Raw genomic sequence first — 26,270 nt, forward strand, 5'->3', positions numbered from 1 at the left:
CATATGAATCCAGAGGCCAACATCTTCTTTAAATACGTTTGTAAATATGCGTTCTCAGCTTCGGTAAGAGCATATATTCTACTACATGGGATGCTTGCTCCGGGTTCCAATTCAATAACTCAATCATACGCCCTATAAGGAGGCAGTCTGCTTGCTTCTTGTTCGTTGAATACATCCGCGAATGTAGAATAAATGTCAGGTAAAGAAGAGACTAGACACACACTCTTCTCTCTGCAACCCGATGCCAATAACACCGCTAGATTGTCCTGTTTATTCTTGGATGGTCTGTTACTTTCTTTTGTTACAATTCTCAGCACAAAATGAAGAATTCATATCGATGGTCCTTGCTGCCCACTGCACATGTGGATTGTGCATAGTTAGCCATGGCATGCCTAATATTATTTTAAAATTCAGAGCATCGATAAGATCAAATTGAATATGTTCGAAATGTGTTAATCCCATCTGCATAGGAATAGGGTGAGTGTGGTAACACACCAGTCCAGAAGTCAGCTCTGTGCCATCTACTGCCTTTACAGGTTCAGGCCTTAACTTCCGGATACAGGAAGTTTCCAATTCGTGAGCATACTTCTGGTCGATAAAATTCCCAGTGGCTCCACAATCCAAAAGTGCATGAACCATTTCGACCTTTCCTGTAGACACTTCCAAGGTTACACACACATTCATGTGAGCCACAGAATTTTGAATGGTGTTGATCAAAGCGGGAGAGACCTCACTTTTCTCCAACCTCAAACAAGGAGTCTCCATCAAGTTTGAGGACTTTAATTTTCCACCGGCTCTTCCATCCATCCCACCACAGGCACCTTCTTTCCTTCTGGCTTTTCTTTATAGAGGAACTTGGTTTTTGCGGTGCAGTTCTTAATAAAATGACCAGCTTTACCACAATATATGCACAGCTTCAGCTGCCTCCTTCTTTGCCTTTCTTCTGTGCTACGGGGACCACGTATACCGCCTACTTGCATAGGCTCTGTGCCATCTGATGAGGTGGTATGTTCGTCTGCCATCGGACGTGGTCTAGTAAACAAAAGTCTAGAATCACCGCGCTGTTTGTCTCCTTTCCTCTCTAATAAACGTTGATCCAACTGGACTGTAAGATCTAAAGGTTCATCACAATTGTCAGGCATAGGAACAATCTGAGCCAAGACATCTTTTAATGCACTGCGCAGTCCTTGATAGAACAATGAAGTACGCTTCTTCAATGGCCACTCAGTCTCTATAACCAATCAAATGAAATTAGTGATATGGGTTAAAAGGTCTTGTGTGCCTTGTCTCAATGTAATAAGTTCCCTATCGAATGAGAACGAATGAGCCTTCCTATCAAAATGTTTCCTCATCTCTTCACAAAAGTTATCAAAATACAACAGAACGGGGTCATTCCTTTCTATCAACGGAAAGGACCAAGTGGCAGCGTTGCCACCCAAATAGGACATGACAAACGCTGTCTTTGACTGTCGTTTGGAAAGACGGCAGGCTTACACATAAAGTGCAATTTACACTGCCCCAAAAAGATGCCAAACTTTTTAGGATCTCCATAATACCTTTCTGGAGGAGAAAGAGGTAATAGAAGTGGCTGAATGACCTGGATGGAAGAAGGACTAGCTCCCCAATCTGAACCTGTGTAGAGTCCCTCGCTGCAGGAGGCGCGAGTGTCCAGTTTCTAATATAGGAACCCCCTTGTGTTCCTGAAGGACTACCCCTAGAAAGACCAGCAACCTCCCGCCTCATGGTGACCAGTTCGTTACGCATTTCAGTGTTTTCCCCTCTAAAGGCGTCTACTTCCATTCGTAGGGATGTTAATGATTCCAACACAGTTTGCAAAACGGTGTTAGTATCCATCGCTCAGGCTGTAATATACTGTGGACTTGTCACTCTGTCATATACTGATCAGAAGGTAACTAACCTCAGAAATCCGGATACAGCAGGAGCGATGTCTGATGCTTGTTTCCTACCTCCCCTGATGTGAAACACCTCTTGCGAGAAATGTAAACGACTCCAACAAGTGTATCACAGCCGGGGGAGGGGGAAAAAGTGGATAAAAAAAACAAAGTAGATGTAGTGTAAATCAGCAGGTCTGGTTGTAGAAGACGTTAAGAAGCACTCCTTCCTACTCAGGAACCCTGCAAGGACAAGAGAACAGGTCATGCACACATACACCCTCTACCCTTTTATAGCAATCAAACTATGTGTGCAGGAACACTTACTTTTGAACACTGCTGCATATAATATAAACTACAAAAATAGAACAATAAATCAAATATAAAAGAAAAAACACCAAAGTAATTCTACTTCTAGAAGTAGTTCGTAATTACTGTAAGGAGAGTGTATGGCCACAATGTCATTCGATAAAGTACTTATCTGAACCCAATACTTCAAGCTGTGTGGCAGCAGAAATTAGCGTCTTGGATAATGGTGGCCATATTCCCGACTTCCAAGAAATGCAGTGTTCTCCGTGAACACACGTTCAAGTGAGGCAAACCAAGCCTAACTAATCCCGCGCGGCATACGCGTTTCTAACTACAGTCCCTTATCCGTTGTAGGCACAAGCAAACGCCTCCATAACATTCCGGTCTTCGCGTTTTCTGCATACACGCGTAACCGTCGAAAGTTTCCTGCACCCAGAGGGCTTCAGTTTTCCTGCTCGTAAGAGCTCCGAAATCCAGCGCGGCATGCGCTCCAGCATTGGAAGGAGAAACGACTCGAAGAATCTGGATAACCACAAAAGACGAGTCCCTGCCGGTGTCCACAATAATCAGGTGACAAGCACCCGTGTAAAGGTAGACAGCGCTTTTGTACCATAGAAAGAGAAAACAGATTGGGGAATACTGGCCCTATGACATCTGGGACATGTAGTCCAACAGGCATACATCACACATACAGGGCAGATTGTGACAGAGGGGAAACAGATTACATGCAATATAACCTGTCACGCAACATTTGTATATACAGGGAAAAGGGGTTTAGTCAAAACAAGTTTTCATGGTACATAAAATACATAGAAAACAGATTTAAAGAACCAGAAATATCAGGGTCCAGAAAACACTGTAAAGATGAGGATATCTACACATCCAACACTCATGTAATTCGTACCCAAAGCGCAAACACAGATGCACAATATCAATCTTAAAATACCATTGAAACAGCTCTTTGTACAAATTACAGAAAATAATTCATCTCGTTATCGGAATTTAATCCATATGTGACTGCCCTCAGTTTGCAAATCCAAACAGCCTCCAGGCGTCGTAATTGCAATTCTCTATTACCCCTTCGTTTGTCCAGGGGGACGTGGTCTATTGCATGAAACTTAAAGTTGGACTTTGGTAAACGGGCGTTGCATATGTGGGCCCCTAGTGCATTAGAGTTGTCATTTCTTACGCATGCCCGTCGATGTTCCTGAATGCGATTTTGCAACTGTCGTACAGTGCTGCCGACATAAATTTTATTACACACGCAGATATTACATACACAACGTATGTAGACTGACAATTCAGAACGTTTTTTATTTCATGCACATACTGGCTGTTGTATGTGAACTTCAAGGTTTTGTTTAAGCCTAGCTGACAAACACTGCAGTCACCACATATATAGAAACCTTTTGTCCTTTTCAACCACGTTCGCGGAGGACTGATTTTACTGGCAGTGTAGCTGGGATATAGAGCCTCAAGCAGAGTCTGTGATTTTCTATAGGTAACTGATGGTTTTTCACCCAGAAGTGATCCCGCTCCTGGTGTCCCCATCAGCACTTTCCAGTGTCTCTGCAGAATTTTATAAACGCCTGATTCAATCGGGAAAAGGTAGTCACAAACATCAAATGTTCTCTATTCTGAAACAACTGAGGTCTCTTGGGTTGGAGTGTGTCACTCCTGCTCATATTACATACCTTCCCAAGTCCTCGATTGAGTACATGGTCTTTGTAACCTCTTTGTTTGAAGCGTTGTACAGTCTCGGCATGCCTTTCAAAGTGTGCATCATCAGAACAATTACGGTGAACACGAATAAGTTTTCCCAAAGGGATAGCATTCTTAGTGCGGTTAGAATGCGCACTGTCACAATGGAGCGTGCTGTTAACTGCAGTTTCTTTTCTATACATGGAAGTCGACAGTCTTCCATGATTGGCATAGATTTCCACATCCAAAAAGTGAATGCTATTCTTAGAGCTGTCAATGGTCAGACGTATATTGAAGAAATTAGCATTGAGATAATGAAAAAATTCTTTCAAACCTTCCTCTGAACCAGTCCAAACCATAAAGACATCATCAATATAACGTCCCCAAAAAAGTACATCACCTGTACAAGGGCTTGCATTGTGGGACCAGACATAGGTTTTTTCGAACCACCCCATGAATAAATTTGCACAGGATGGTGCGAATTTTGAACCCATCGCTGTGCCTTGTATTTGTTTAAACCAAATATGATTGAACAAAAAAAGTTATTACTTAGAATAATGTGAATCATCTCTAAGAGCATGCCATTGTGTTCTAAGAGAGTAGCGCTTCTAGTTGATAGAAAGTGATCAATTGTCATCCTTCCAAGGTCTTTTCTGATAAAGGTGTAAAGGGATTCGACATCCATGGTCACCAGCCACATGGAGTCATCCCACTGAATATCCTCTATTTTAGTCAGAAAATCTTTTGTGTCCTCGATAAAGGAGGGAAGATTGAAAACAAGTGGTTTGAGAAAAAGATCTACAAACTCTGACAGGTGTTCTGTCAGAGAACCATTCCCCGAGATTATTGGACGTCCAGGTGGAAATGTCTGTTTTTTATGCACCTTTGGTAAGAGGTATGGGCAGGCTGATCTTGGTGACACTACTTTCAAATATTGATGTTCCGACTCAGACAAGAGTCCTACTTCTTTCCAATGTGCCAGGCGCATGTTAATGTTATGCATGGCACCAGTAACTGGATTGACACTCACCTGTTTGTAACATTGTTCATCACTCAATTGTCTAAATGCTTCACAGTCATAGTCAGATTTATTCATAACGACCACATTTCCTCGCTTGTCAGCCTCACGGATGACCAGGGAGGAATCATTTTTTAGATCAAACGAAGCTCTGCGTTCAGCATTAGTTAAGTTCTCATGTCTTGTTATATTTCTGCCCTCAATAAGGTGGTGAGGGTTAGACCAGTTCCACCTTACCCAGGGAATAATACCGGCACTTTCTAATGTTGGAAGATTCTTCAAAAGCCTACACATGATAAACAGGACTCTATACAAATAGTTCGTATTCCTTTTTAACACTGACTTTCTGCCTTATTTAACTTTATTAGTCACGGAACATCAAAGCAGCTCCTCCACACATTTTAAAGTGCTTTTACTCATATGTTTGCAGTTTTAAATGTGGACTGATAAGAGGGGAAAAATGCCAACTTTTGGTGATTTGTGTGCTGAGACATTAAAATTGTAATCAGCCAGATTTAAAAATCAGCCAGTATAGTCTGGTTCTGGTTGCTGTATCTGGGACCAGATTTGCTTAAACTGACTGGGTTGTATAGATATGGGGTTTGCATGCACCGGGCAGGGCTGACTAAATCATACTGGGAAAAGGCTACTTGATGGGACTGGGCAGGGCCAGGATAGTTGTGTTGAGAGTTAAACGGTTTAGAATGCACTGGGCAGGGTCACACTAGTTCTGGTGGATACGAATGAGCTAGAATGCAATTCAGCTGGCTGGGATGGCTCTGATGGAGGTAAGGGTTTAGAGTGCATTGAGCAGGGGTAATTCTGCTGGAAGTTTCAAGGTTCCAACACACTGGGCTGGCCCCGGCTGTTTCTAATCCGGTCAATGAATTTAGGATACACTGAGTGGGTCAGGCTACTTCTGATTGGCTGGTAAAGGTGTTAAAATGGAGAATATTGTCTGGTAAGTGCTCTTCATTGCCCAACAGGTGAGTAATTTGTGATATTTAACTCTCAATATGGACTTAATTGCTTATTTCTACTGGGGAGAAAGTGCCACTGATTTTGCCACACATTAGGCAGTAGAATGTCACTCACAAGTACACTAAAACCATGGAAATCTCACACATAAGCAATCTGAAAAATGTGAGTGCTATGCTATAAACTCAGCTTTTAGGCTAGTGTGTGGCTATGAATGATCAGATCAATGAGGTCATCTTCTGAGCTGCTGCAGTACCTCTGCCCTCTTTTACTGCGAACTGAAGTCATGCAGTCTGTCTCTGGTTAGTGCTCTTCCATTTCTGGTGCTATGCAGCAGTTTTAACATCTTCTTAGAGTTTCTTGTTGCTCAAATGGGTGTAATATATCTGATTTTTATATGTTTCCCTCATCTTCATTGCTTGATTTCACTTGCGGTAAAGTGTCACTCATAGTCGTTGAAATGTCACTCATAATTGCACTGATTTTAAGAAAATGTCACACATAAGCAATATGAAACCTTGGCAGCTATGCGAAAGGGGTCTGGCGTAAGAGCGTAAATACAAACCACAGCGCCACCTGTTGCTGTTAGCGTTTTGCCTGAACTCCTTGCACTGCCCTGCCTCACATTAATGTTTTATTTAGAATGAAGATTTCACATAACGATTATGATACACTTTTATTGACTGTATTTATTTGTGAACTTTTTATAGCGCTGTACTGGAAGCTAATATGCATCTTGGCACTTTTCAGTCCATTTCAGAAGTGACATCCTGGAAATTTGACAAATCATTGGTCTGCATAGCTTTACAGCGCTCCACTAACTATAGCCGCTTATCATACAAGATCTAATTGTCTGTATTTTCAAACCACTGCCATTGTTTTATATTCTGTTTTTTTTGAGACCACTAGAGCAGTGGGTGGGTTGCTTGGTGCAATCACAGTCTTTCGCAGAGCCTGTTACATATGGAATTTCCCAGCAGCACTGGTGCAACAGTTTAAGATCTTGGAGTTTATGGTTGCTCAAATAGGTGCAATTTCAGGAATTAATATGTTTGCCTCAAGTTCATTGCCTGATTTATGCTCACGAGAAAGTGTCACTCATAGTCATTGAATATCACACATAATTACACTGAATTTATGAAAATGTCACACATAGCAATCTGAAACCTTCGCAGCTATGCACAGTGCAGTGTGCACTCCTGCCTCTGCTCTGTGGAGAAAAAGCACAACTGCCATTGGTGAGGTGACCTCTAACTTATGAATGGCAGTGGTGCTTTTTACCCGCACAGACAGAGGTGCTGCGGTGCAGTAGTTGGGTTCAATGTAGGAGTGCATGTGCCTCACACCCGCACTACTAAATTCAACCCAAGTTACCATACCAGTCCACCCAGCTACTGCACTGTGCATGTGCGTGCAGGCTGCGGCCCACGTACACTTACTTTCGGCGCCACACCCACTGTCTACCACCACCCCCCTCGTGACCAGGCAGTCACTAAGGCACCAGATCTGCCTTAATTGTAGTCATAATGACTGGATAACCAGCTCTTTAAGGTCATCATGTACTATTTACTGTGCTTTTAAAGTTAATACACTTAAATCTGTAATGAAAAATGTGCTGTAAAATGCACCATTTTGGTCTGTCTTTTTCCAAAATTTTCTTGGGGGGAGAACCCCCCCGACCCCTCCCCCCCCCCCACCCAAACCCTCCTAGTAGTGGCCGGGCTCCCTCGCTGAGCTCTCTACGCGCTGGATGGGGGTTGCTCTTGAAAAATTTGCCAGGGCTGCTTTCAGTTCCCAGTCCGGCCCTGCGCATTATCCTGCATGGAGAATATCATCTACTTTTACCATTGGGACCGAAGTAGGAAATTTATATTCCAAGGCTCATTCCAACGAAAATGCTCTGATGGCACCTAACTGGGCTACGTTACTCAAATTTTGGTAGCCTCTCTGGCCAACCTATGCTGAGAAATGTCTCTGGCTAAACCCCACGTGGTCTTGAATGATGTCAGTCTACAGCTATATGAGTTTGCTTATAATTCGTGTGGTCACTAGGACATGGTGAGTTTGGACATAGAGTTTTCTAGAAAGTAATATCCATAGTGACCTCTGTATTACTGTTGGCACACAATCTAGACTCAATGCACATAGTTATTGGAAAATGGAGGGAAAAATAACAGAAGAGGGAAAGTTTAAGCAGGCATAGAGGAGGGCAGGGCGAAGTACAGTCACATGTGTGCTCTCCCTTTATAGTTGCTTTGTATTGTTAGAGAACAAGCTTCCAGTTCAAATGTTTTGTGATAGATGCCCCTTGCATAAAACAATAGGAGGGGACAGGTCTAATAATAAAGAAGCGAGTACAGTAAGCAGTTAGTCTTTGATGAATGATCTTGTGCAAAACAAATAACTGATTATACGATATGCTCTACCTAAGTGATGCTGAGGAGATGTATTCTGTCAAGTGTAAGGATCTGAACCCATGCTTTCAATGGAGAAGTGTTTGATTGCAAGGAAATACCAACAAGACCTGTTGAGCCTGTATTGCTACTCGTGGTTACCCTCTCTTTACAACTTCTTCTGTTTTCTGCTTTTGCAGTGCCTCTTGTCTATTCTTCTCTTATTAATTCTATACAGTGTTGTGACCCCCACCTTTTATTAGACGGCTATTTATTTTATGTTTCATCTGCCTATAAAGAATGTGAGTGTAACCATGTTCTAGAACCACGTACAAATTGCAAATCCAGATATGTTGTGTACGGAATTAAATGTCCGTGTGATTTGTTGTACATTGGAAAAACCACCCAGGAGGTCAGGACAAGAATAATTCATCACAGGTCGAGAATTAAGAAAAATGTCACCACGGCTCCCTTGGTCAATCACTGGCTAATGATGAAACATATTGAAGCGGACCTCAAAGATTGAAAGTGATCTCAGAGGAGGTAACATATAGACTAAATTAATCAGAGGAGAGGTAATGCTGATTGTCAAGTTCAATACAGCCATGGAAGGATTGAATGAAATGACAGAACTCTATAAACTGAGCTAATGTGCCATCCACTTAGAAGGGACGCACTTTGGACACACATCCGTGAGACACACAGGCCGCCATTGACTCACACTGTAGACCAACAACAGATTTACGCTGCATTCATTCACAACGACAAGTGACTGGACAGTGGGATGACCAGCCCTCGATGCATCCTTCATTCATAACATTTGTGTGGTTTGAGGTTGGTGGACTCACATCCTCCAGTCATTAAGAGGCACAGTACAGTAAATGCCTTCATTTTAGCACTGCCATTTGTCACCACAGAGCTAGTTCACATACTCGCACGCCAAGAATACTACAATTCCCAGCACCACCCGTGATGTTGTAGGCGATTCTCACCTGGACGGACCAGTCCTCGTTGCAGTCTTCATCCATGTCTAAATAATTGTCGGGTGGATACATATCCTTTAGTCATAAAGGGGTACAGTACAGTAAGTGCCTTTCACTGCTGATTATTTATTACCAAAAAGCAAGCTGACATACTCGTTTGCTCCCCTGAAAACGTGAAGAATACTACGTTGTAGGCCAAACCTGCCGTATTATAATAGACAGGAATTGGAGCCAAACTCCACAAGGAGTAACCTTCCGCGCCCTACAAGGGGGCACACAATCGGATTCCAAACTTTAAAAATAAATATTATGTGCATAATCGCTATACATGCATCAGAGACCGCCAACTACAACTCCCATCTACACCGGGGATTTGTAGGCCCAACTCTCATTTAATTCACATAGCGCGCAAACGCAGTCCCAGCTGCTGTTCATGTCAGTGGCTTCCGCGTCGGAGTGCAGAACGCCGGTAACTGCCCGTGAAAGGTAGGAATTACATTTGGACCGGTTCAGGCGCACATGGCGTTTCAATACGTGGTGTATGTTTCCCCGATACACTCCATGCTTGTGTTTTGCAGGAAACAACACAAGCGTGATTCACTCGGACCCCCTTGTATACACGGTGCCTTCTGAAAAACCAAAGAGACTGATATCGAGGTTAATCTCCTTCCTTGGTTTATAATAATTGCTCGCTGATAGACAGATAGACAGGTCTACAGAGGGTCTCATAGTAGTATTCATTGTACTTCCACACAGGATCCCTGCTTTTTCACTCTTTTCATCAAAGAACTGCGTTCGTTCCACCAGACCAGGGGCAATTGTGAGTATCCCCGCCCAGTGGGTAGCATGTGGTTTGTGTGAGGGAGATGCTTGGGTGAACATTACGGTTAAATAATGGTGGCCTGTTTATTTTGCCACAGTGTCACTAGTCGGATTAAGTTTAGAGACTCTTCTTCAAAAGGGAGGTAAGAGGCAGCAGCATTCTGTAGGGGGTGTCTAATGATTCATCATTAAGAGATGGTTGTAAACAGATTTTTCTTTTTTTTCCAGTCATGTGGTCCTGATGAGAACTCCTAACCCATTTGGAGTTCGAAACACGTAGACCGCTAGTTTATGCGCCATATATTCTCAAATATTCGCAATTTTTTGTTTAAAATCACAAACATATAAAAAATATTGTTTATGGTGTGATGATTTGTTTTATGTAAATGGTTAACAATTTTTCCACGAGTATGAAAAGTGACTGGGTGAATGTTGAATGCTTGGATTGGTTGGGAAATAATGTATGATTTGTATTGTTTTTGAATTGTATTTATTATTCATTGTATATAATGTTTCTGATTGCAGGGATGTAAAGATTTGTAAAAAGTGTATAAAATAATTGACATATGCTTTTTAAGTGAATAAAACTAAATGATGATTCAATCCGACTGAACAATTAGTCTTAGAACCCACTTTGGTTTGATTCCATTGTGCTGTGACAAAAAACAGGCAATAAGGAGAACAGTATTGGCAGTTGTTTTGTTTATTACTAGAACCACGTACAGCATGTTCATATGAGAGCAATCGCATGCACTTATCCACAAATTCAGAATACTTCGATATTTTAGCATTGTTTTCATGGAGTTGTTTTCATAATTTAGTTTTTTGTAGAGTTGATATAAGTAAACAAATCATCAAAATAGTAGAGGAAATAATGTAATCGGAGTGATTAGAGGAAGTTAATTGAACCTTCGGCAGGGCAAAGGAATGGGTGGAGGAGGGCACAACATGTGCCTAAGCCAATAGTTAACTGAGAAACTCTCTAAATACAATGTGGGCCCATATTTAATTAAGTATACTGTTGTATAATGTATAAACTTAGGTTTGTACTTAAAATCGAGCTTCACGTTTTGTAGCGATATGGAACAATATTTTACTGAAATGTATTCGCTTGTAATATAGGTTCTCCAGTATTAGGGGTGTCTTTCATAGATTCACATACTTGAATATTCCCCGTCGTCGAAGTGGGAGTCCCACGGTACATAAATAGCAGTAATATATATGCATGTATACATGAGAAATATCATAAATAAAATTTACATACATATAATGCAATAGAAATGTAAACTTGAAAAAAGTACCATAGAACAGAATAGGCCCATTGAAAAGCCCAAGGGAGAATTCACTTTAGTAACATATTAGAGTCATTATGTGTTGGTCCACATTCCAGCCAATCAGGCTGTAGCCTCCTCTAGAACCTTCTCCTTAGAAGCCCAAGTCCTCAGATTTTCTACCGCACGTCGTGTGAAGGGAGTCTCCCTGAGCTCTGCTCAGTTTTTTCCAGTTTCTAGCTGTTTTTCTTCAGAAATGTCTTCTACTAAGAAAACTTTGTTCAAGGCTTGTCCATCCTGTGGTAAATTGCGCCTTTTTCATGAGGACCCTCACAGTAAGTGTATTTACTGTCTTTACCCCGACCATATTGCCTCTACCTGCAAGTTCTGTCGCACTTTTCCCCCTAAAACATTGAGGGATAGAGAGGCCCGTCTCCTTCTGTGGCTACAGAAGTTGAAAACATCTGAGAATGTGGTTTCTGATGCTGAGAGTATGTCATCTGGATTTTCAAAATCCTCTCAGAAGCGTGGGTCTGAGACTGAAGTTCCCTCTCCTTTTCTTAAAAAGAGTAAAATGTTGGGTTCTTTCAAGGATGTCTCCCCACAAGACTTGCTTCAGGGCGCGCCTACGGGACCTGGCTCTCTGGCGTCTAGACCCAAGACTATGCCCTCCTCTTCAAAAACGGGCACTGGCTCGTCGACGGGCTCGTCGACGCGTCCGTCGACGTCTTCAGCGACTACAAAGTCAGTTTTGGCAGTTTCAACGTCGACGACCACTTCTTCCCTGTCAACCAGCTCTGCAACGACGACGACCATCTCGTCGACGAGTAGCCAAGAGGTGAGACCCATCTCGTATTATTAAGACCTCGTCGACGATCAAACCGTCGACTAATAAATCATCGTCGACGCGCCCTCCGTCGACGGTTCCTCCGTCGACGAAGAACAAGCCATCGTCGTCGACACCGGATCTTCCTCGTCGACGACTGCCTCGTCGACGATAACATCTTCTTAGACGGTGAACACCCCGTTGACGACTGCTCCGTCGACGGCTACTTTCTCATCGTCGAAAGCTTCATCGTCGACGGCGAAGAATGCAACCTCGTCGACAACCAAAAAATCTTCGTCGACCAAGAGTAAGCTGCTAATTCTTACGCCGGTTTCTGCGGCGACGACGCAAGAACAACCGTGGGGTGCTAAGACTTTGGAAATCTTGTCGACGGGCTCGTTGACGACGCACCAACCCCTACAGACTACTACCACCTTCAAAGTGGTTCCTGCCTCGTCTCTCAAGACTGTACCACTCATTCAGTTAAGTCCAGTAAGGAGTGGATCTCAGCCTCCGGAAAAATTGTTTCAGTCTGGAGAAGAGGAATCCGGAAATGATTCTGAAATGGATCAAACTTATGAACCAGCATCCAGTCCTTCTGAATTACACATTAAGTGTCAAGAGTACAGTGACGAGGATGAGGATGTGGATAATAACGTCGAAGATGGGAATGTACTTTTTCCAATCGATAGGGCACAACCAACTACTTACGAACAGATTACGCAAATTCCTCTGTCATTGGTGCAAAACCTGCAACATATGCTGGACGACTACAATCGTAGGTTTTCACCGTCGTTGCCTCCTTTTCCGGCACCTCAAGTGCACCGGTCTCAGTCTCCAGCGCCACGACCTCCGTCTCCAGCTCCTCGACCTCCGTCTCCAGCACCTCGGCCTCAAGCTCCGGCGCCTGTCGCGCCTACGTCTCCTTCGGGTGCTTCAAACTCCTCATAACACTGGGGATAACGACACTGATGATGACATGTAGGATTGGGACAATTATAGGGCACAGACACCCTCTACTCCACCGGCATCACCAAGAGCTTCGCCGCCAGTGGATATCGCGAGTTTCCATAACCTTATGGTTCGTGCTGCAAAAAGGTTCCACTTAACAATCGAGGCGCAACAAACGGAATGCTTTTTGTATGATTTTAAAGACTTACCTCAACGGCAAACGCATACCATTCCTATCATAGACCACAAATGGGAAGAAGGTCTAAAGTTGATGGAACGTCCTAATTCCATACCAGCCGTTCCACCCAGATTGGACAAAAAATATAAAGCGCCACCTACTTCTCCGGCCTGTTTGGTTTCGCAACCTAAGGCAGATTCTGTTATCACTCAGGCGGTACAAAAAAGATCTCGAAATCCGGCCATACCTCTGACATCTCCGCCTGATCAAGATGGCCGTAAATTAGACTCAATTGGCAAAAAATGTACCACTATGACAGCGACAACTGTGAGAGCATCCAACGCCTTAGCCATTCTAGGTCGCTACGACCGTCAAATGTGGTCTGAGATCGCTGGTCTGATTACTCAAATGCCCGACTCCATCCGGGATGAAGCGCAGGCCATCATTCTCGAAGGAGAAAAGATTTCAGCAGAAATAATCGACTGTGCCGTCGATATATCCTCCACTGGTTTCCGGCAACTAGCGGGTGCTGCAGTCTTACGCCGTCAAGGCTGGCTAAAATAAACCACCTTCCGTCCAGAGGTCCAGTCCAGAGTGTTAGATTTACCTTACGACAGTGAATCTTTATTCGGTAAGCATGTTGATGATGCTTTGGAACTTATAAAGAAGGACACAGATACAGCAAAGTCCTTGACAACTCTACAATATCGGAAAAGGCCATTTCGTGGGGCACGCGGTAGAGGAGGAGGAACCTCTACTTTTCGTGGAACAGGCCAATATCGAGCATACAATTACAATGATAGCAGACAAAGGGGCTCCTATCAGTCCCAAGGTCGTTCATCCACCTCCAGACCTTACCAGCGTAAGTCCAATTACAGAGGTGGTGCGAACACCAACAAAAAACAGTGAGACGACTGTGCATCTTGGAGGTCGAATCTCGAAGTTCTTCTGTATGTATAGTATGTATAGGCATTTATATAGCGCACTACTTACCCGTAGGGTCCCAAGGTGCTTCGACCGCTGCGAAACCCTTCCTGGCTTCCCTGAGAGATGGTCCCTTAATGGGTATCTCCAGGGTGAGACTAGGCATCCCCGGCGGTCTGGTGGGGCCGTTAGTGAAGATGAGGCAAGCTAATGCCCAGAGTTGCCGAGTGTGATCGCTGATCAGAGTGGGCACCGAGGCGAGAGAATTATCGAGTCCGCTGACCCTGGTCCAGAAACCTGCCGCGCCGGGAATCGAACCCTGGTCCCGGGCCGTCCTCTGCTCTCGGGTCTGCCGCCTCTAACCAGTGTGCAATTGGTCGCACATTACCAACGACCAATGGGTCTTGGACGTTGTTTTAAAAGGACATACCCTGGAATTCACGAAATTCCCCCCCACTCGTCCACCTTCGGGTCCACCTTCTCCCCATTTCAAGGAACTGTTGGCCCAGGTGCAGCTTATGATCAGGAAAGGAGCCATAGAATTGGTACCGCAAGGTCAACGTTGCAGGGGGTTTTACTCCCGTTTCTTTCTAGTAAGGAAAAAATCAGGAGAGTGGCGCCCCATCTTAGATTTGAGAGCTCTAAACAAGTTCATCGCATCAAAGACTTTTCAGATGCTAACCCTACTTCAAATCTTGAATTTCCTCATTCCAGGAGAGTACTTTTCAGCGATAGACCTTCAAGATGCATATTTCCATGTACCTATTCATCCCAGGCACAGGAAATATCTCCGTTTTACAGTCGGCCAATTTCATTATCAATTCAAGGTCCTGCCATTCGGCCTTCGATCAGCACCAAGGGTATTTACCAAGATTCTAGCCCCGGTGGCTGCCTACCTGCGTTTACAGGGCATCCAGTTCTATCCGTATCTGGACGACTGCCCGATAAAGGCCAGGACTTTTCAATTAACGGAACAGCACACTCAAGTCTGCATATCCCTGTTCGAAACGTTGGGTTTCTCCATCAATTGCCTAAAGTCACACTTTCAACCATCTCAACAGCGAGATTTTCTAGGAGCCTTGCTCGATTCTCGGCTAGGACAAATGTTCGTTTCACAGGAGAGACAAGACCGAATGATACAGAAAGTACAGTTCCTGCAGTCAAGACAGTACGTTTTTGTCTGGATGTACAAATCATTCCTCGGCATGGCTTCTTCGTGCATTCAACTGATTCCCAACTGCAGATTGCACATGAGAGTCCTACAAGAGGAACTAGACAGGCAGTGGAAGCAGGTATCGGGGTCGTTCGAAGACAAGATCCATCTAACGCCCCGCATTCAAAAAGCTTTGGAGTGGTGGGCTCATCCTCCAAACATAGCGACAGGTCGTTCATTCAAAGACGAACCACCAACACTTACACTGACAACAGACGCTTCCCTGGAAGGTTGGGGGGCATATCTCGACGGGATGTCCGTGAAGGGAAAATGGACGGCGTCTCAGCGCACTTGGCACATAAATCGCTTAGAACTACTGGCGATTTTCTTGGCCTTGAAGTCCTTTCGGAGAGTAGTGCAGGGACAAACATTGCTGGTGAGGACGGACAACACCACCAGCATGCACTACATCAACAAACAGGGCGGCACAAGGTCTCTCGTGCTGTCACAACTGGCACAGGAAATATGGGATTGGGCTATCCAACAGCAAATACATCTCACAGCTGTCCATGTGCCAGGGGTGGCCAATGTTCTGGCGGACTCGCTCAGCAGAGCCCTCTCGGACAACCACGAATGGGAAATCAACCAACCAACGTTGGATTTCGTCTTCCGACAGTGGGGCCGACCACAGTTGGATCTCTTTGCAACTGCTCTCAACAAGAAGTGTCAACGGTTTGCGAGCCGGCATCCACACAAGGAGTCGAGCGGGAATGCCTTTTCAATAGACTGGTCGAATGACTTCATCTATGCATTCCCTCCACTGCCGCTCATTCCTCGTCTGTTGCACAGAATGAGGTTCCAACCGTGTCGGATAATCCTGATCGCACCCAAATGGCTGAGACGTCCTTGGTTTTCAGATCTTCTGTTCTCTCTGACAAATCCGATTCAATTGCATCCTCTGCCACATCTTCTCACGATGCAGCAAGGTCAAATATGCCATCCGGACCCAGCATATCTCCAACTTCATGCTTGGAACCTGAGTACAATGAATTTGCACACATGAATATCGACAAGGATTGTAGGGCGGTGCTAGCAAGTGCTCGCGCTCCATCTGCCATCAAAACTTACCAGTTGAAGTGGAAGCGTTTCTGTGCTTGGTGTTCCACTAAAACCCTGGATCCCATGTGTGCTCAGCCAGAGCAAATCTTGCCGTTCTTTTTGTCACTAGCACGATCAGGACTATCACACTCCACTCTAAAGGTTTTTCTAGCTGCAATTTCTCGTTTTCGCCATGATGGCGTAACATCTTTGTACTCCTCCAGAATAATCAGACAATTCTTCAAGGGCCTTTTTCGGATGTTCCCACCAATCCGTCGGCCCCCACGTTCTTGGCGACTGAACTTAGTTTTGGCTCAACTACTTTTGCCTCCATTCGAGCCCATCCATTCTTCCAGTCTAAAATTCCTCACTTGGAAAGTGGCTCTTTTGCTTGCTCTGACCTCATCCAGGCACGTCAGCGACATCCAAGCCTTTACTATACAGCCACTGTTTCTACATTTCTCCAACGAGGCTGTTACTTTGAGAACAAATCCCAGTTTTATTCCTAAGGTTCCCAGTGACTTCCATCTCAATGAACCAATTGTCCTTAAGACTTTCTTCCCTGCACCTCAATCTGCAGCGGAACGCTCTTTGCACACTCTGGATGTGAAGCCCCGCCTCAAATTTTACATTCAACGCACAGCTACATTTAGAAAGACTGATCAATTATTTGTAGCATATGACCCAGTGTGCAAAGGACAATCTGTAACCAAACAGACTATCACCAGATGGATATCGTCTGCCATATCCTACTGTCATCAACGGGCTGGCAAGCCCCTTCCTGCTCCGGCTCGAGCTCATTCCACGAGAGCTGTGTCGACTTCTGCTGCCCTCTTTGCGGGGGTACCTCTGAGACACATCTGCAGAGCTGCTACTTGGTCTAGCAGCCATACTTTTACGAAGCACTTCTGCCTGCAATCAACAGATGCCGCGGATGCGGCAGTATGTCAAGCGGTGCTGCGGAATCTTTTCCGATAAAGGTGAGCCTCTTTTGCTACCCGCCTCCAGTCATAAAGGTTTTGTCATGATTTTGGAATTTATTGCTTATTAAGTGATATGTTTTGCCAAGACTTAATTTGTATACTCCTTTATGACTAATGTATGATTTACTGCTTTCTATTCTTATTCAAGCATGTGAATCTATGAAAGACACCCCTAATACTGGAGAAGAACAAAAGTTACTTACCTGTAAACTGTGGTTCTCCAGTATTGGTGTCTTTCATAGATTCACATGCGACCCTCCCATCCTCCCCTCAGAGGCTCTCTTCTCCTCAAGCATTTATACTTACTTGTGCTACGAAAATCTGAGGACTTGGGCTTCTGAGGAGAAGGTTCTAGAGGAGGCTACAGCCTGATTGGCTGGAATGTGGACCAACACATAATGACTCTAATATGTTACTAAAGTGAATTCTCCCTTGGGCTTTTCAATGGGCCTATTCTGTTCTATGGTACTTTTTTCAAGTTTACATTTCTATTGCATTATATGTATGTATATTTTATTTATGATATTTCTCATGTATACATGCATATATATTACTGCTATTTATGTACCGTGGGACTCCCACTTAGACGACGGGGAATATTCAAGTATGTGAATCTATGAAAGACACCAATACTGGAGAACCACAGTTTACAGGTAAGTAACTTTTGTTATTTTCCCCCATGATGAAAACGGGCATTAATACTTAATTTGCTGAAACTTTGGAAAAACAAATGTGTATTTATTTTCTAGATCTAAAAAAACTCAGGCCGAAACAGTCAAACTTCGCCGGTTACAGAATGAGCTGCAGGCTTTGGATGACATGGTATCAACTGATATTGGCATCTTGAGAAACCGAATTGATCAAGCCTGCGTGGACTTCTCCTATGCTAAGTATGCTGAGGTCTTAAACATTAATCTTAACATTAATGAAAATGCTCACAGCGGTACCTATCATTCTTTGAGTACGACTTGTAAAATATATCTAACTTGTTGTGCACTGTTAATGTCACTTTGAACATTACAGTGCTGAAATTAGTATTTTATAGAAATCAACAGCTTGCCTCTGCTCCTTAATATGCTACGTGGGAAAGAAAAGCAATTGATCCAAACTTGCTTGAAGTCAAAAACATGTTTATCATGAAAAATAAACCGAAATAGCTATATCGCAGCCCAGAAAAACAGAGCTTTGCCTCACTAAGCAGTTGATCATCTAATGCTAAGCTGTCCCCAAATCAAATATTCCCAACTTTTATACTTTTCCTTCACCTAGTCAGTTAAAGCAGCATATATGTGACAGAAACTGAAACTTTCGATATTAGTACAAAAAGGTGCAGGCGTCTTTTGATGTTTTTCCCTTTCCTGTACATTTATTTCAAGCAAAAGTACATTTTACGTGATTTTCTTCAAATGTTTGGAAAGGATGCCTAGGTGATTTACTGTTTGTGACCTTACAAATTGCTAACTGTTGGCCTTTCAAGTGCTGGGAAGCTTTAACCCTTTAGCTGCTAGGCCTGCCGCCCCCCCTCCCACCCCCCAGGGCCAAGCTTTTTTTGGGCTATTTGAGGTAGTTTGCGCTTAGGCCCCTGTAACCTTTTGAACACATCAGGTATCCACGCTAAATTTGCACCCTTTTCTTCCAACATCATAGGGATTTTAAAGGTACCAAGGGTTTGTTGATTCCCCTGCAGGGGACCCAGAATTTTGCCAAAATACTGCTAAATTATGTTTTTTTGGGGGGGGGGGAATGGGTAAAAGGTACTGCAGAATAAAGCGACTGGTTTTTACCACGCAAATGGTATCAAAAAAGGGTTTGTGGTGCTGAAATTATCATCTTCCCACCTCTGCTTTCAGAGACAAGCAGACTTTTGTCAGAAAAACAAAACAAATGTACACAGTCTTGGCATTCTACTGGGACATAGCCTATTTCGGCTACTTTTTATGCTTTCAACCTCCTTCCAGTAAGTGGTTGAACTGGGTGTGAAAGCAATAATGGATCCTGGAAAGGTATATATTTCTGATAGATAAATAGAATTCTGAATTCAGCAAGGGGTCATTTGTATAGATCCTTCAAGGTTTTATTAGAGAAACTAACAGTTAAAAATAAGAGAAATTGAGTTGAAACAAAATAGCCATTTGTGCCAACGTTTTCACCTGTAACTTCTTATAAGTATGACAGATGTTTGAAAGCAATAAACCGTTACATCTGCTGGACCCTTCTGGTTGTGGGGATACATAGGACTTATAGGTTCACGTAGAAGCAGAGGAACCCAGAGCCATTAACTGAGCAGCGTCTTGCAGTGGTTTTTCATTGTGTACCCGGTATATAGCAATTAATTTGGTAAAATATAAAGAGTGAAAAATAGTTATCAAAAAGACCTAGGTATTTCTGAAATGGAAACAAAATATAGAGTTTAGAAACAGTAGCTATTTGCACATCTCTGAAATTGTGGTTGCCCATACTAGCCTGTGAATTGTTGGACATTTTTCAAAGTTACTTCTCTTTCACACATTGTCTTACATTAGGAAGGCAGATATACATAGAAAATCTATAGGTATTTACAGTTGCTCTACAATTCTGAGTTCCCCTAAGTCTCTGGATAAAAATAGGACTTCACTTGTATGGCTAGGCCTAGTGCCCGCAACAGGAAAGGCCCAAAACGCAACGTGGACACACCCCATTTTTACTGTGAAAACTGACCCTTTTTTTGCACAGTGCCTAGCTGTGGATTTTGAACCCAAGCTCAGCCAGCACTTAGAGAAACCTAGTAAACCTATACATTTTCCAACACTAGACACCTAGAGGAATCCAGGATGGGGTGACTTGAGTGGCTCTCACCGGGTTCTATTACTCAGAATCCCTTGCAAACCTCAACCTTTGTAAAAAAAAAACAAAATAAACATTTTCCTCACATTCTGTGATGGAAAGTTCTAGAATCTGCATGGATCCACCAAATTCCACCCATGCCGCGTTACCCAAAGTCTTCCGATAAAAATGGTACGTCACTTGTGTGGGTAGGTCTAGTGCTTGCGGCAGGAAACAGCCTAAAACACAACTTAGATACACCACATTGTTACAGTGAAAACGAACCCCTTTTTTGCGAAGTGCTAAGCTGGGGATTTTGAACCCTAGCTCTGCCGGCACTTAGGAAAACCTATCAAACCTATACATTTTTTTAAACTAGACAACCAGAGGAATTCAGGAGGGGTGACCTGTGTGGCTCTCATCAGGTTCTGTTACCCAGAATCCCCTGCAAACCTCAAACTTTGTAAAAAAATAAAAATAAAAATAAATCCTCACATTTCTGTGATGGAGCGTTCAGGAATCTGCCTGGATCAACAAAATTATACCCTCCTCGCATTCCCCCCGGTCTTCCGATAAAAATGTTACTGCACTCGCGTGGATGGGTCAAGTACACCCGACAGGCAAGTGTCCAAAACGTATTGAGGAAACATCCAAATAAACCATTGGAAAACGACCTGGCTTTGCCAATGGGGTCACCTGGGTTTTGGCCACAGGCTCGGCGGCCTTCTATGGAAACCTATGAAACCAACACATTTCTGAAAACTAGACACCCAGGGGAGCCCAGGGAGGTATGGCTTGCGTGAATTTCTCAATGTTTTCCTACCCAGAATCTCCTGCAAACCTCAAATTTAGCTGAAAAAATCACTTTCTTCTCAAATTTCTGTGTTGGAAAGTTGTGGGATCACTGAGATGACAAATTTCCTACCTCCCTGCGTTTTCCCAGGTCTCCAGATTAAAAATGATTCCTCACTCGTGTGGGTTGTCCTACTACCCGCGACAGGCAAGGGCCCAAAACTTATTGAGGAGACATCAAAATGAACTATCACAAAACAACCTGGTTTTGCAAGGGAGAGTCATCTGAGGTTTTGGCCCTGGGCTCAGCGGCCATCTTAAGAAACTACCAAACCCAGACATTTCTGAAAACTAGACATCCGGGGGAGTTTAGCAAGGTATGGCTTGTTAGAGGACCAAATAGGTTAAATACTGCACATTGTCCTTTCATGCAATCCAGTTAATTTTTGGCTAAATCATGAATGTCTAAGCATTGAATAATTCGGCTGCAAATCAATGAATTTCTGTATATGTGTGTCCACAGGAAGCGTTTCGACAAGGCAGAAGCAGAGTATATAGCGTCAAAGCTGGATCTTCAACGAAAAACTGAGATCAAGGAGCAGCTTGCTGAGCACCTGTGCACTATCATCCAGCAGAATGAGCTGCGCAAGGCAAAAAAACTCGAAGAGTTAATGCTGCAGCTTGATGTTGAAACAGATGAGGAGAAACTTGAACTCGAGATTGAAGTTGAGCAGATGCTGCAGCAACAGGAGATTGAGTCAAAGAGACAGGCGCTCCCTGCAATTGCAGTGTCAGTGGCACTGGCTGCTGAGGAAAACCCCTCTCTTACATTTACGGAGAATGGAAGTGAGGATAAGCCTGAATTGGCACATACATCGCAAAAAAAGACAGCACACATCACTATTGAAAGTGATGTAAAAAAACAGAGCAAAGAAGAAGTACAATTGAACTGAGTTGTATGTTAAGTAAAACATTTTTTGTCGGCTATTTACCTATGAAGAAACATGGAAAATACTATTTCCCGTGCCTGGTTTACCAAATAACTTTACCAGACTGTGCTCAGTTGACATTTGTCAGGCTTACAGACAACACATGTAGGTGAAGATTTCAAGGCGCAATGTAAACAGCCCAGGTTGGGATATTTTCAGGTGCATCCTTTTCTGTTTGGTTTAAAGTAAATTTGGCCGGTGCTCCACAAGATGCAGATTATTTGTTAGTTTATTGAAATTTTTTCGCCCGTCTCTTACTGAGCTATTTTTTGTTTCAGAGTTCAGTTTTTCTGGACTTTGTGTTGTACACATCCTGGTTTTGTGGGGTCAAATATTATTATAATATTTCAACCAAATACGTTTGCTAGTGTCTGATAACCGGAAGACCTCTAATATCTGTTTAAGGTGGTGTACTGCATAAGAATACTTCACAGGAAAAGATGTCTGTAGATACCCACAGTGGTGGCTCCTCCGCTAAGGTGGAGGAGCCTTGCCCCACCGATTGTTAAGCTGTGCAAAAGAGAAATAACATGATAATAACAAGAAGTTATTATCAACTGATTTTTCTTTGTGGGACCTCAGCCGGGTCGAACGGGGGTGACATGATTGGCTGGGAGAGTCCACTGTTTAGTAAGAAAACAAATTCTGCTTTAATGTGCATAATACATTCATTTTGTTTTTATATTAATGATTGTATTAATTGTGAAACAGTTCACTTGTTGACATCCCAAAAAATCTGAACGGTGTATGACATCTAGAATTCAGTAACATGGTGTACAAGTGTGTGGTTGAGAAAGTCGGACCATAAAGTGGGCATTGATAACGAGAGAGTCATAGAGCATTAGAGTAAAGCAGGAAGGAGGATGATGGGAGAGGCACCTATACAAATGTTAGGAATAAAAGGGAAGGGAAACTAACCAAAAGCTAAGGAAGTATAGGGGAAGATAACTTTGTGAGGGGACATTCATGCGTTTTTGGTGCATGGAAGGGGAGAAACAAAGAGATGTATAAAGAAATAGAGGGCAGGCGAGTGACATCTCAGAGTGTAAACACTAATGAAAAGAAATTATTGTGCAATAAATGTATCTAAAGTACACCAAATCTGCGAGGTACATGGGTGCCCTGGTGTGCTAGTCAGATCAGTTTATGTGCTTCTTCGGCATGTGGCCCAATCCCACCAAGTGTGGAATGAAACATTATTAAATGATTCCCATTCCAGTAATGTGATCTTGATGGCAATAGTTAGTAAAAGATTTAGTAGAGCTAGGTCAATGTCAGAGAGGGATAATAGAGACGGATCGTGGAACAGAAGAAGATTATGGACCAAACATTATAATGGGGAAATCTATAGTGGTATTTATGTTCTAGACAGTATTGCTTATTTGTTTTAGTGCAAATATTGAAATTCAAACAAATCATGTGTAGAGGTTCATTTAGCTAGTCAATTTGAATTGTGCCGAAATGAAAATGGTGGGTATTTTCAGTGTGTATAAGGTCTTCATCTTCTGTGCCTACTAACATCTATCTTATTGTTGATGGTGCTTTTTCATCACTTATTTTTTCAAGGTTTCTGCAATGTTTTAATCCTTTGGACGTGGCTAGAATTCCCCCGCCGTGCGATTGAATTCCCCGCGTGCCTAAATCGGACGGACGGAGCCCGTCTGACGCACATGCCCACGCCCAATTTGACGTCGACGGCCGGGGCGTCCGCATGCAACGGGTTTAAGGAGTTCTTTAAGTTCTTTTTATTGGCATGTCTTTTATCTTTAATGTTTCTGGTAATGTTATATTTTATTTAAACAATTTAATTTGTAGGTACTTTGAGTTCCTTGCTTATTTTATATTCTTAAATTGCAGCCTTTTAATAATTAGTTGATTAACAGATTGTGACATTTTTGGGGTATAACGTTGTCGGAAAAATGTGCAGCAGAGCAATTGCATGTCCTGAAATATCCTTCTCTTCTAATGGGTTATTAATTTTTCATTTGATTTTACTTGGACAAACTTTGTTATTGGTAGATCTGACTTAATTTCTATTACTCTTAGCTTTGTTCAGTGGTGTTGCTTTATTAGAAGAGCAGCTGTCTGTTTCTGTTTGCTGCTGGGCTGACAAAGTTGCGACCCAGAAGGCCTTAAGAGACAGGCAACTACATCATTATGACAGATAGAAGGATAGGGGACGGCTGCCTTCAGCCCATTGATGGTAGGTGGAAGCAGCACTCCAGCAGTGGCAAAGCCTAAGAGGTCGACAGTCAGAACTTTGATGTTCAGAACTAAAAAATGGAAGCTACATACACTGTTAGGCTCTAGTGCCATTCCATTGTTTAGGTTGCAGGAGTGCAGCAGTGGCCATCTCAAGTTTCATGCAGTTGACTGGAGCAAGATTGTTATCCTTTCAGAGCAAAAGCCCATTCATGCCACTGTTTGAGAATAAGGGAAATGCAGAATGGTAAGCCATGTTGATTTTGACTCTTCTGTACACAATTTGAAAAAGGCCACAACCCTGGCAGGAGCAGCAATAATCAGGGTATGAGGACGGTCAGTTACTGTTTAGTAGAGCATTGCTTGATTGTGTTAGCACAGTGAAGAAATACCGGGTTTTCACTGGTGTGGCATACATAAAGTGAATAATTATGTTTTTTTTCACACACCCTTTTGATGATAGTGTATGAACAACATGTACAACATATATTTGAAATTCTGTTTTCAGCACCTTATAAAGTGCTACCCAATTATTTGATTTATGTGTGTAATGCAAATATTTAAAACAACTTCTTTAAAATACAAACAGTATTAATGGGAAAAGCATATTGTCTTGCCTTTTGAAAATGTGCTTTATTTTGTGGAAGTAAGTGCTGTGTTTAGTAAACCCCTCATACACTTTGCTGTGCATGTTCAATGTTTATTGTAAAAACCTCTGAAATGGATGTATGAAACTGTCTTTGAATTTACAATGGTTGCCTTTTCAGCAGTTGCGTCAACTGCTATAGTGGCATTATTTTTCAAAGATTCCCATTGCAATAAATTCTGTATGTCCTACACATCTATACAAGTTGGCTAACCTAATATGTATTTCTTATGTAGGTAATAAGGGTTACAATACTGTTCATCTTTGGAAAATATTTGGTTTCTGCCTATCACTTTTGTTTGTAAATAAAGCAATATCATTAAAAAAATTGTATCTGCTTAGAATCTAAAGTAACATACATTATTTTCATTATTCATCACTGGAGGTTTGAAGAATGAAATATAGTTAAAGGCATTAAAGGTTACATCAATAAACTGCAGTTTCAAATGTATGTCTCAGTGCACAATGGCTGTATTCATTTCAGTTTTTCTACACAGATTGAGATTTACTCAAATGATTTGTAGTAGCATTGCTAAATGGAATCAAAATTTGCCTAGCATAGTAACGGTAAGTTTCAATTCTATTAAGGACACGGAGGCGAGGATTATGCTTTTCTCTCTTCGCTGTTTATTCAAAAGTCACCGCATGGCAGCCAGAAAAGCAATAAACATGAAAAGATGTCTCACATAATACCCAACATCGGGTAAATAATGTCAACAGAAAAAACAGAACATATTCAGGGGACTCCATATCCCATCATCCATGAACATAGTCCTTCTACAGTGTCCATAATACTTAACGTAGTCCGTCCATCTTGTGGTCTCCTCTTTCTTCGTTCGAGGACGCCACCTCATCCGCGGTCTTGCTTTGCGCCATCATTGCCTAGCAGGAAGAATACAACAGCGTGAGCGTTGCCAATTCCGCCAGAGGAAAAAGACCAATCTTTAAGAAACACCACATGTCAGTACCATTAATCTAGGAGATCTCATTTAAAGGAAAACAGATTACTTACAGGTATACGGGGAGGGACCTCCGCAGGAAGTATGGATGGGATAATCCTCGTCTCCGTGTCCTTAATAGAATTGAAACTTACCGTTACTATGCTAGGCAAATTTCGATTCTATGTCCGAACCGGAGGCTTCAGATTATGCTTGTTCAAAGCTTATTAACCACAAAACTTGCAATATCCACCACAGGCTTAAAATAAAACCGCTTGAAAGTGGAGTCTGAGGACCAGTCCGCTGCACGCATCAGGTCCTCCCAACGTGCACCTAAGGAGAAAGCCTTCAAGACCATGGCACCTCTCGCTGAATGAGCTTCAAATTGTTTAGTATCAATGCCAGCGATAGTGGGGGAAGA

General features: G+C 42.8%; 1 protein-coding gene across 1 annotated transcript in view; it reads left to right on the forward strand.

Moving 5' to 3' along the window:
* Window positions 1–25,362, forward strand: part of GORAB (golgin, RAB6 interacting) — a 175,897-nt gene extending 150,535 nt beyond the window's left edge. The window contains exons 4-5 of the mRNA XM_086964437.1: window positions 18,230–18,370; window positions 21,598–25,362. Of these exons, the coding sequence (XP_086820563.1) occupies window positions 18,230–18,370; window positions 21,598–22,027 (571 nt within the window). The 3' untranslated portion in view covers window positions 22,028–25,362. The remainder of the gene's footprint in view (window positions 1–18,229; window positions 18,371–21,597) is intronic.
* The last annotated feature ends 908 nt before the right edge of the window (window positions 25,363–26,270 follow it).

This window comes from Lissotriton vulgaris, chromosome 1_1, assembly GCF_964263255.1.
Source record: "Lissotriton vulgaris chromosome 1_1, aLisVul1.2, whole genome shotgun sequence".
Lineage (NCBI taxonomy): Eukaryota > Metazoa > Chordata > Amphibia > Caudata > Salamandridae > Lissotriton > Lissotriton vulgaris.